Source organism: Salvelinus namaycush, chromosome 10 (assembly GCF_016432855.1).
Source record: "Salvelinus namaycush isolate Seneca chromosome 10, SaNama_1.0, whole genome shotgun sequence".
NCBI classification, from domain to species: domain Eukaryota; kingdom Metazoa; phylum Chordata; class Actinopteri; order Salmoniformes; family Salmonidae; genus Salvelinus; species Salvelinus namaycush.
The window spans coordinates 10,493,275-10,506,310 of record NC_052316.1 but is presented as its reverse complement, the minus strand read 5'-3'; the positions used below and the strand labels follow the sequence as shown (position 1 = coordinate 10,506,310).

Below are 13,036 nucleotides of genomic sequence, written 5' to 3'. Positions count from 1 at the left end.
AGGGCTGTTTGTGTAGGGTACCCAGGTGTAGATGACTAATCATTTCCTCTCCAGACAAAGGAAAAACAAGGAGGGGAAACATGAGAGGAAAGGGCCATCTGTCATTTGACCTGAGTTCAACCACTGCTCAGTGGTGTTCAACGAGAAGCTCTCTGCTGACTGTCTGAATCAATAGACAACGTCTCAAACTTAAACTGCCACTGCTGGCCGACAGCTGGCCCCACTGACATTAACCCAAGCTCCCATTTTCCTCTTACAACCATAACTTACCTCCTATTCAACCAAGATATCCCAGGAAAATACGGAGCCACTTGGAGTAGAAGGGTTGTGATCGGGACACCATCGTATATCTAGAAATCAGGATTTGATTCATCAGGAAGAATCACATTCCTGAGTAGGAACAAGGTCAGATAATTTATTATCCCTCTAAATGGTTAAGATCAGGTAAGGTTATTCTGATTCTAGATCTGTGACTAGTACCAATTTCCATCTTGAGCTAGGCCTATATACCCTTAAAAAAAAGAGTAAAATCAAGCAAATTGAGCACATAATTTTATTGGAATGAGCTGAAACAGAGTGAATCTTTGCAGCATCCTGCTTGTCAGTTTTATTTTCAGGACTCTTCAGCTACAGACGCTCAGCCATGATGACATGGAGGTCGAGGGGAACAGTTCAAGGGTAAAAAGTATTTTCATACACTCCAGGAGCATGAACACACAGTTTCACGCAAACAAAAACACACCATGACTTACAATGCCATGGACTGTACACAATCTCCACAAACATCTCGTCCACCTGTCACCCATCACTGTCACCAGTGACTTGGTTGCGCAATAAGTACAGTATTTATAGCTAAAGGTACTTTGTATCGTAATACAGCATTGCAAAAGGATTCGCAAAGTTTACACACACTTTGCTTTTGTGATGGTACATAATTGTCTAGGTCACCGTCACACTTCAAATTGTCCATAATCTGAAATAAATGCAAATATTGTAAACTCCAAGTCAAACTCTTCCTACCAGACATAACACTTCTGATAAGTGAAAACATAAGTAAACTGGGAAACAAATTGTTAAAATGTTTTCTACCTCAAATGACACTGTAAATACAGTATTTCATTTCTAGTACAGTGAACGTGTAGTGTTAACTCATAAAAGACAAACCATACACATACAATATATTTTGCTAACTTTATAAGACCTTTGAAAGGAGTGTTTTCAGAACTTTTGAGAGTCACAGGTTGTGTTTACACAGGCAGTCCAATTAAGATTTTTTTGCTCTACCAATTGGTCTTTGACCACTCACATTAGATCCTTTTCCAAAAATCATCTGATCAGTCAAAACCAATTAGTGAAAAACGATCAGAATTGGGCTGCCTATGTAGACTGCCATAGAGAAAACCTTGATCACTAGTGTGCATTATATTTCATACAGTAGTACAATCACTGTGCATCACAATACCCTTATTCCTCTTATGTATGGTTTTACTGTCTTGATTTCCCATAAAGACTTCAGGGTCTGTGGATTGATATGTCATTCAACCTAAAATACAGTGAATTAATGTATTACGTTCACATTAAGTCCTCAAACGAGTGGAGACCTATTGAATCAATCTCTGTAACCAGGTTTCTACGATAATTAACATAACACCAGTCTGTTTGGCCATTTTTCCACTCCTGTCATGCTAAACATACATCTTTGGCATATGACACAGAGTACAAGGAGTGGAACGTTAGCTAAACAGACTGGTAACCAGGCTAACACAACAGTATCATTCTCCTTGAACTGTATAGGAACACACTGAAAACAGAAGGAAAAAAACATGCCTGCATATTCAGTCAACCCTTGACTTTCGACTCATCCTGGAACTCTGGTTACCGTTTTGAAATGTAATTTCCAGGTAGGGGGTAGGAACTGGGAAGCGAGACCAAAATGAACCGTTCTAGACCCAGCATAACATACATACAGTATCAGCCTAAGGCACTGGCTATGCAGAGCACAGCAACTACCAGGGCCATATTCTTTAGGCCACAAACAGAACAAACAGAAATCTGACTTAAACAGGGACTACCTTGATCATCTCCAATAAGAAACACTATTTTTTGCAAAATGTTTTGCTACGGTGTGCCCTAATGAATACAGCCCAGGTGTGACTCAGTCAGTCCCTTCCCCTTATTAATCCTTATTACAACATCATGTTCCTAACACTGATAAACCTTAACACTAATTCCTGGCAGGGGAAAGCAGGTCAGGCTTCTCAATTAGCATTTCATTTGAACACTTAACACTTTGGTATAAGGGCCTTGTAAAAACTGCATAACACGTTCAAAAACAAATGCATGATGCTTAGTAGCTTAGATAAACAACTTAAGGTCTGTTGACATACTAGCTTGCCAATTGAATTGTACCTACAAGTATTTATGAAGTGCCTGGGGGCGTATCATATACTGATTATAAGCATGTTATGAAGTCTTTAGAAGGGCCCTCATGGTGAAGTGTTGTCGTTTTGACAACACTGACTGAAAGACACCAGACATATGAAGACATGCACGCAAAGGACATCTTGATGAAAACACTTTGCGCACAAAATTAGAGTGCTCACATTGAGACACTAAAATCAAGCTTGAGCCCGGTTCGAGATACAAAAGTATATGGTTTTGCTCCTTTCCATTCAGTATTGCAGGAAGTGACTTGATTTCACAGGCGGGTGTTAAAACACCTGTTGATAGTGTATAAGCAAATACCAAAAATACATTAAGTACAAAATGAAAAAACATAAACTAATTAATAACAATAACATTAAGTTCATCCATTTTAGTGTGGTTAGTGATACGTTTACCCGCTTAGCAATATATATAATTTTCCTTGTTACGTCAGTGTTTTGTTTTAACTATGACCAACTACGATTATATATAAACGGTTTAATATACTTGTATAAACCTGTTACACAGTCAGTGCACGACAAAACAAAATATATTTTAAAAAACTATGACCATGGTAGCCGTAGGGGTTTTCAGTGAGAAACGACAGACAAGGCCCTCTAAATGATTAGTCTTCTTCATACATAATTTTCGGAATATTAACACTAAAATGCCACAAGGAGTTTGAACTACCCTGGTTTACCTCAAACAGGTTTCTGTAAAACATTTTCAGGATTAGTATTCACATCCTACCTAAAATTGCGCATGCACAGAAACTAAATCTTTCACGCCAAGGGAGGTTTAAGTTGAATGCAGGTATCTGAAACGACGATTGAGAACGTTGCTTGAGAGGAAACTGCAGCAGCCACAGAAGCATCACTGTATATACAGCATAGTAAGTAAAAAGGGGGTCGGGGTTAGATAGCCATCTCCCTATGTCAGTGGAAACCTTGGATGTTTCCCCAACACCATGTAAAGTCCATCCCTATGGTCAAACGGAGACAGGGGTGAGGGGGTCAGTGGGAGTGTGTCATGGTGGACGGTCTGGTCATCACAGGATGAAGAAGAGAATGATGACCACAAACAGAATGGCCAGTAGAATACCAATAGCACACCACTGTCGCCTGTCTGCAAGAGAAAGAGAAAAAAACAGAGCGAGCGGAAAAGAATGCGGGTGAACTGTATCAAACAATGAGAGAAGCAATTGACATTTTTCTTGCTATCAGACATGTTCAGGCATGAGAGGTTCAACTACTAGGAATTCATGTTCTATGGAGAATACCATGTCTTTCGACCTGAAATATTCAACTTCAAAGTTGCAACTTGAACGTTGCAAAGAAAACTAGCAAAAAGCACCAGGAAAAAATAATACAATAAAGTACAAATATAAAACCCTACGCGCAGGTAGCGCTAGTGGGGAGGCAGGTAGCCTAGTGGTTAGAGCGTTGGGCCAGTAACCGAAAGGTTGCTAGATCGAATCCCTGAGCTGACAACGGAAAAATCTGTCGTTCCGCCCCTGAACAAGGTAGTTAACCCACTCTTCCTAGGCCGTCATTGTAAATAAGAATTTGTTCTTAACTGACTTGCCTAGTTAAATAAAGGTTAAATAAAAAAAATGTATTACATTGTCTAGGGCAGTGTTTCCCAACTCCATGCCCTCGAGTACCCCCAACAGTATATATTTTTGTTGTGGCCCGGAGAAGCACGCCTAATTCTACTTGTCAACTAATCATCAAGCCCTTGACAAGTTGAATCAGGTGTTTTTGTCCGGGGCCACAACATAAATGTGTGCTGTTGGGGGTACTTGAGGACCGGAGTTATGAAACACTGGTTGGTCTAGGGGCCAGGGAAAAGTACCGACTGGATATCCTGACATAACAAAATGACCCGATTTCATTTGACTCCTTGTCTCCTGAGTTCTTCCTGTTGGAAGCTTCCTGAGAGGGTTTCCTTATAAGTAGGTGCCACCATTTTTTATACGTGGGTGGGTGGGTGGGGGGGGGGTCCTTTCCTTCCTCTTCAGCTGCTGATCCTGGCTGACTCCAAGTTGTCTTGCACAGACATTTCCTTAAACAGGAAGTTAATGACTGGGCCTTCTCTCTCAAGTCAAGCATATATCATCTTTAATGACCACCCATACATAAGTGGCCTGATATTAGGGAACATCAAAAGACATCCACAACAATACTACACCGCCACTTAAGTAACCTCTGTAACCCACATCTCCAAAAGTTGCAGACTTTGATAACTTGCAGTAGTGGAGATGGTTCCTGAATTTTGAAGTGTATTTTTAACCATGGTAGAATGGTGGTGAATAAAGAGACTATGCTGCATTACTTACCAGTGGTCATGTTGGAGACCTTGGCCAGCTTCTTCATGACGTTGTCCAGTCTGGAGTGGGTACTTTCCATCTCATGGGAGAAGTCATCCAGCATACTACAAGAGAGAAGACATGCTGCTTTGTAGATACCAGGAAAGATATAAACCCGTATTGACAAAGTGTCTCAGAGTAGGAATGCTGATCTAGGATCAGGTACCCCTGTCCATATAATCTTATTCATTATCATCCACAAGTCTAAACTGATCCTAAATCAGCACTCCTAGTCAGACGCTTGATACATATGGCATCTGATGATCTGTGCAGACCTGAAACTCTAATACTCATGTCATTGATTAATGTTGCTGTGGTTGTGTATCAGTGGATGTTTACGTACACTGTCTGTTCGTCCAACTCCATGCCAATCCTTTCAGACATGTTCTTCAGCACCCCGATGGTCCCAGACACCAGCTCTAGCTGGTCATCCTGCTGCTCTGCCATGAGCTGACACACACACGCACGTCAACATCGCTGAATTATGTCACATTATTCATTTCACACAAAGTATGTTGCAACTGATACAACTGTAAAAATAGAAATAAAATTATTCCTTTTCACTAGTAAGTACAGCAATCAACATAGGTGTGTACATAAGCATGAAACATTTTTATTAGCTATACCTGCTGCTGGGTTTGCTGCTCCTCAATGAACTGGGAGTTGGCCGTCCGTAGCTCTTGGTCCAGGCGGGTGTATTTGTCGGGTCCCGGTTGCCAGATTGGGCCTTGAGACCCACTGTCCCCTAACAGAGCCTGAGGGAGAAGTGGAGCAGCAATGATTACATAGGAGATCTGCTGAAGTATGTGGACATGGTCACTCAACTGAAATGGTGAGGAGTATCCTACCAATACGAATTGCACTTACTCTCTGACAAACGCTAACGGAGGCTGTTTGCAGTGTCAACGATCAGATAAAGCAGTACGCAACCTGCTGATCTAAAACGTGCTACACGTTTGAGAAGTGCATTCCGTCATACTGCATCATTACATGCACAGTGACAAACAGTAAAAAAATTGCTTCAGTAAGATCTTAGCCCAACAGTTACATAGAGTTACACACCTGTCTGTTTTTCTTGTCGGACATGGCTAAGGCTGTCGGACTGGACATGTGGTCTTTCATTTCCTGAAATAGAACACAGCATTGAGATAAAACACAGTATGTTCAATAACAGGATGTAATAATAAAGGCATGCACCAGCCATCATATCCAGATTGGCTGATAATGGCTATAAAGAAAATACAACATCTCTAACTATTAGGGGTCCTAGCACTGAAGGTTCAGGAACCCTATTCTTTTTGATATGGTTACTGCTGCTTCCAACTATATGTGTGCGATGGCTACTGCAAGTTAAACTAGAATCCTTCCCGGGCCTGTGTGCCTTAGGCCTGACTCACCTTAACAGTTTGTCTGGTGCTTGTGATGAAGCCTTTCCGTTTGGTCAGCTCCACTGCGTCCAGATTGAACTTCTTAGGGTTCGATTCAACAATACTTGCATTTACTGTTAAGGAATAGCCTATTCAACAAAGGCATGATAAATAATCAAATCATTTTACTCTCTATGAAGATTAAACTACTACACTTGCAGCATGCTGTACTCTTTAAAGTACTGTATTCTATTCACAGATGAAGCACGGTTCACAATGTTTTGATAAACCAGTATATAAGCAAGTTAAACTAAGAGTCATTTTATGTTGAAAGGATATTGATGGTCTCATCGAGATCTTCCAGGTCCCAGTCGATGGACCGCAGACTGTTTCTCAACTCATTGGTGGTCCAATCCACCTCCTCCTTGGAAGCACCACTGGGATCCAGCAGCAGCTCGCTCCATCTATGGTACAGCCCTTGAGCAGTGTTCACCGCCTTCTGGACCTCACTGGAGATTTGTTGAATAGAAAAAGACTATAATAAAAAGTACATCTACAGTATCGAGCTACCTAAAGCACATAGAAATACAATACTAAGAGGTAGCCCAATATTGGACTAAAGGAGCCTAACGTTATACCTTATAGTCCAAGGACCTGACATGGTCTGTTTAGAAGCAAATTTGCTTGGGCAGACAAAATAGCCAAATACACTAATCTTTATTTTTTATTTTATTTAACCTTTATTTAACTAGGCAAGTCAGTTAAGAACAAATTCGTATTTACAATAACGGCCTATTCAAAATTGCGGTAAGGTTCTAGAAATATAAAGGCCTTTACTTTCATATTACAAATGCAAAATATACAGTTACTATACACTGTTTTAACACAGTTGCAGCCGACAGTATTTTTCAGTGACAACGTTAGTGGCGTCCATCTTCCGTTTACACACAGGTGTTAGGAGACGCAGATAGCTAATTAGCATAGCTAGTAATATGTCTTCCGTCTGTTTTCCGTAAACACGCGGAGATATGGCCATGTGGGAACAATAACCCTAGGAAGGTGTATATCAATTTAACCGTTTTATTTTATTATCACCGATATGAAAGATAAGGTCCATATGCTTCCAAACCCGTAGCGCTATCGATCTGTTTTAATGTTAAGACCAAGCGTCATGGCTCTTAACAAATTACAATACCTACATAACTAAACGTTTTCGTCCAATGACTTAAGTTAGCTAATTTGGCTACTGTATGTGTGATGTATTGGAACTAAGATTCATGATCAAGGCGGGATAGCTAAGCAGTAGCTGGTAAGACATTAAAGTTGACATAACGTTAGTCACAAATGCATATTAATATAACCACACATGCACTATTACATCAACCCATATATATATATTTTTTTAAGTAAATTTGAATATTTGCCATAGCTGTCGATCTTATATTAATCATCCAACAGTGTAACGTTAACTAGCTAACGTTAACGTTACCTCAGTGAGGCGGGCAAGTTAAACGTTAGTTAAACGTGACAATAAACAACAAGCGCCACAAAAATGCAAATTGCTATCCATGCCTCTCACCATTGTCACAGCTGGGCTGTGAAACACGAACGTAATTTGCTAACTGACTAAACAGATAGCTAAGCTTGCTAACTACAACAATTCCCCTTTGTTCCAAGCTAACGTTAGCCATCCTTGCTAAAGCCAGACTTGATGGCAAACTTGATACTAGTAACAAGCTAACGTTATCTGATGAAGCCTTGGCTACTTACCCTTTGACGACGAAGAACGGATCTTCCATAGACATATTGCTAAATAATTTACTGCACTACTAATGTTTAAAACTCCTATACACCTTCGAGAGACATGCCTGACTTGTTGACTGTCCAAAACGAGGAGCCCTGCGTTCTGTTTACATAGACGTTAAAGCCATGTTTACATGCGGGCAATCCGACTGCAAGTGAGGGAGTTCTATTAACCTGAGCCGTGGTGCACCGGTCTATGGCCCGTGACTTGAACGGGCAAAAGCGGCGAGGGAGGAGCGCCATTCTCAAATCGAACAGTCCTACCTATGGTTTGAGTGGTAAGGCTAAAGCAAAGCAACTAACTGCAGACGAAAGTGGAGTAGTGAAGTCGGGGGAGTCGCATCAGCTACAGCCGAAAGTCAGACACTGATGTGGTTTTCCAACAGCAAGACTCAGTGCAACATGGCAGTGTTGCCATAGTTTGTAATGTCAAAATATTTTGTTTACCCAAACCCCATATCACACATCCACAAACTGTAAATATACAGTGTGTGTACATTGTACTATCAATTGGCGAGAGAGACTCATATTACATTAATTTGTACATTTGAGTTGTGGCAATATTGCTTAATTTTTCTACAATGCAGGCGATGGTTGCAGTTGGTGAAATTGCATGACCTTTAATCACATGGTTGTTGTAAAATTCATGCAGTCGACATGTAGGCGCAAATCGGACAACTTTTATCCCCATAATGCAACACACTTTTGAAAGGCGATTTGACGAAAGTGATGAAATCGAACGCGCCCCTAATCTGCTCCACTTGGTCATGTTGTCAACAGTGCAGTATAGTGCATCATACAGAAACATACATTGCTTTTCCATAAAATACGTTTTCGAATTTTCGTTTTGGAAGGCAGATAAAGCGTTTTTATCAAACGCAATCACTTTTACATGTGAAAACACTGAATCATGCTACTTCTATTTTGTTTTTATTTTAATAGTGTTTTATTTTATTTTTATTTTTTTCATTGCCAAATACTTCATTAATTGATTCGTCTCCCTCGCCTCAGTCACGTGTCATTTTTTAAATTGTTTTATGTAAAAAAAAATTTTTTTATATATTTTTTGCCTCACTCAGGTCTCTCCTTTAAATTATTCCTACTCATTACTCCACAGTTTAAAGGTAGACTCAGTATTATGACTTAGATCCAGAAAGTCAACAACATGGGTAAATGTCCTCAACAACTAAAGGTGTTCACATGCTTACCATCCAAAAACAGTTTGGAACAGTTTGTGCATATATTATGAGAGCATTTTGTGAAGTTTTTGTTAGTTTTGATCTTAGGCAATGTATTTTTTTTGTCTGTTAGTGCATACAAAACATTTTCTAGAGGCAAGCCGAAGTCGGTAGTTGAAGTCTATGCCCCTTTGTCGGGGATTGGTCAACAGTAGGGATCCTTCAATGAAGTGTTTGTTGTCATTCAAGGAGAGATGAATAGTTTTCATCCACATTTTTTCACTTGAGAAATACTGCACCAAACATCTTAGTTAGATGTACAATTGCGTGACTAAGTTCTCCTTAGCAAAAACGTCAAAATGAATGACCAATTTTTTTTGTTGTTCTAATTTTCAAGTGAAGGTCTTTTAAGAAAGTATACAAGCACACTCTTTCGGTTCAGCAAGGCGCCAGCCAAATAAATAATAATAGTAATAAATAATAAAATAAATAGTAATAAATAATACTAACTGTGTACACAGGAAGGAAACAGAACAAAGGACAGAATAATGGTATCAAAACCACTATGGCCTTAAGAGCGTTGAAGCATAAGGCTCAACTTCTCCACTGTTTTGGTGTCCTGGCTACCACGCTATAACAGTGTGAAGCGAACCCATGCATATATGCAGATACTGTGTGTGACTGTGTGAGAGTGTTGCATCTTGCTCATCTCAATGGGCACGTTCGACATTGCAGCCGGCTTTATAGGCGAGTCGAGACTGACTGATCTAGAAATCACCTTGCATCATAAATCACTTCTCAATATTATTTGTAGATCAGCCAGTCAGTCAAAATTTACCCATACAATACGGTGCTGCTCGTAGGAATGTCATTTAACTGAGTCTACCTTTAATCTAGCCTGGGCTGTGTTACTTTTGTTGTGAGCTGACTTCACAGTGTGTTATGAAGGTCAGTTTGCAAGGGATTGGCACCTGAACTATGTAGATATGTAATGTTAATGTTAGCTAGAAGTATTTATCTTTAAAGCCTAGCTATCAAATCACTCATTACACTGGACATTGTAGATGAGAAATCACCTTCAGCAGGTAGCAAGCTATCAACCAGACGGTCACTAAGTTCGTATCCCAGGTAATGGGATAATCTGGTGGGGCACTGACAACTGAAAGGTTCTATCTCCAGACATTGTGCACTTGAGCAAGACACTTAACCCCTATAACTGCTCCAGCTACAACTGATGTGCAATTAAAGAGGCTTAGTTTGTTTATCTCAAATTTTGGCTTGGCTTTTGCCTGAATGGTTCACAATCTGTAGTTTTAGGCTTACCATACAGTATAGGCTTTTTCTCATGGTCGTGGGGAGGTGTGCCTCATTTTTGCTTTAAGGCCCAGTTCACTCAAAAACATGGATTTCCTGTGTTTTATATATATTTCCACACTGAGGTTGGAATTATATTGTGAAAATTATGATAATGTCCTTTTAGTGTAAGCGCTGTTAGAAAAGACCACCTGAAATTTCAGCCTGTTTTGGTGGGATGGACTTTTGGTTAGTTAATAGACCAACGAGAAAGAGTAGTCTTCAGTTTCCCCCTCCCCACTCAGACTATTCAAGGCAAAATTCTTGTTTGAGAAATTGCCCTTTGCTAAGAATATATTTTAGACATTTTTTACTATTTTAATTGAAAACAACCAATTAAAATAGTTACCCAGAAATGATTTGATATAGAGAGAAAACGGATGCATTGGACCTTTAAGTAATTGCTGGCCAATATTTTGTTCATTTAGGGGACCCTTTTTGTCTCAAGAGCCCCACCAGCAAAAGTTGTGTATGAACAACACATAAATAGAATGTGTGACAGGTTTTGACTGACCAAAGACACAGGCTGGGCTATAGTCGACATCTTGGAAATGGGTGCATCTAAATTATTTCCTCAATTCCTCCTGTCCTCTCTTCTCATCTCCTTCTCAAAATGCATTGGAGCCTGAGGTTCCCCTTGGAACTTCTACAAGAAAACAAACTGAGAAGGCGGTGACAACAGATGTTGCGAGGAATAAAATCGAGATTCACCCTACATTTACTAACAACATTTGTTTTCTGATTGAAAGCCATCAGTGTAGCAGAGTAAGTAGACAAATATTAAAAATCAAATCAATTTTTGTTTGTCACACGTGTTTAGCAGATATTAAAGCGGGTGTAGCGGAATGCTTGTGTTTCTGGCTCTAACAGTGCAGTAATATCTAACAGTAATATCTAACAATTTCACAACAATACACAAATCTAAAGTAAAGGAATGGAATTAAGAATATATAAATATTTGGGCGAGCAATGTCAGAGCGGACTAAGACTAAGACTAAGATACAGTAGAATAGGATATACAGGTTGAATCGGGAAAGATGGCCACTACAACCCGGTAGGTGATCCCTGAACACACCATGGGGACTGCAGGTGATGGTTGGCCACTGACAGTTTTTGGACCTTTATCCCCTACAACTGCTCCAGCCACAGCTGTGGTTACGGATGGGATTCATCATGCTAAGGAGGGACGTGTTTGAGAGCAACAATTTTGCTCATTCGGTGTGTTTGAGATAAACTTTTGCGGTTGTCAACTCCAGACTGACTGATCTACTTCAAATCAAATTGCATTTGTCACATGCCCTGAATATAACAGGTGTAGACATTACCATGAAATGCTTACTTACAAGCCCTTAACCAACAATGCAGTTATAAGAAAAATGGGAGTAAAAAAATTAAATAATACTCAAGTAAGAAATATAAGAGCAACAATAACATTTTAATAATGAGGCTAAATACAGGGGGTACCGGTACCAAGTCAATGTGCGGGGGTACAGGTTAGTCGAGATTATTGAGGTAATATGTACATGTAGGTAGGGGTAAAGTGACTATGCATAGATAATAGAAAATAAACAGCGAGTAGCAGCGTAAAAATCTATGCAAATAGTCCAGGTAGCCATTTGATTAGCTGTTCAGCAGTCTTATGGCAATGGGGGTAGAAGCTATTCAGAAACCTTTTGGACCTAGACTAGGCACTCCGGTACTGCTTGCCGTGCGTTAGCAGAGAGAACAGTCTATGACTAGTGTGGCTGGAGTCTTTGGCAATTTCTAGAGCCTTCCTCTGACACTGCCTGGTATAGATGTCCTGGATGACAGGAAGCTCTGTAGCGCCTTGCCACGCAATGATGCAACCAGTCAGGATGCTCTTGATGGTGCAGCTGTAGAACTTTTTGAGGGTCTGAGGACCCATGACAAATCTTTCCAGTCTCCCGAGGGGAAATAGTTTGTTGGTGATGTGGACACCAAGGAACTTGAATTTCTAAACCTGCTCCACCACATGCAAGGCCCTCCATTTCCTGTAGTCCACGATCATCTCCTTTGTCTTGATCACATTGAGGGAGAGTTGTTGTCCTGGCCCCACACGGCCCCTCCCTATAGGCTGTCTCGTCATTGTCGGTGATCAGGCCTACCATTGTTGTGTCATCAGCAAACTTAATGATGGTGTTGGAGTCGTGCCTGGGCATGCAGTCATGAATGAACAGGGAGTACAGGAGGGGACTGAGCATGCACCCCTGAGGGGCCCCTGTGTTGAGGATCAGCGTGGCGGATGTGTTGTTACCTACCCTTACCACCTGGGGGCGGCCCGTCAGGAAGTCCAGGATCCAGTTGCAGAGGGAGGTGTTTAGTCCTAGGGTCCTTAGCTTATTGATGAGCTTTGAGGGCACTATGGTATTGAATGCTGAGCTGTAGTCAATGAATAGCATTCTCACATAGGTGTTTATTTTGTCCAGGTGGGAAAGGGCAGTGTGGAGTGCAATAGAGATTGCATCATCTGTGGATCTGTTGGGGAGGTATGCAAATTGGAGTGGGTCTAGGGCTTTTGGGAT

The 13,036-nt window shown here is 40.6% G+C and overlaps 1 protein-coding gene across 1 annotated transcript; it reads right to left on the bottom strand.

Moving 5' to 3' along the window:
* Positions 1-544: 544 nt before the first annotated feature.
* Positions 545-8,103, bottom strand: LOC120054654 (syntaxin-6-like). The gene is made up of 8 exons (XM_039002179.1): positions 7,930-8,103; positions 6,499-6,668; positions 6,190-6,284; positions 5,855-5,917; positions 5,419-5,547; positions 5,136-5,242; positions 4,763-4,857; positions 545-3,549 (listed from the first exon to the last, which is right to left on the bottom strand). The coding sequence occupies exons 1-8, from the start codon at positions 7,962-7,964 to the stop codon at positions 3,473-3,475; spliced, it is 771 nt and encodes a 256-aa protein (XP_038858107.1). The 5' UTR covers positions 7,965-8,103; the 3' UTR covers positions 545-3,472.
* Between the last annotated feature and the right edge of the window lie 4,933 nt (positions 8,104-13,036).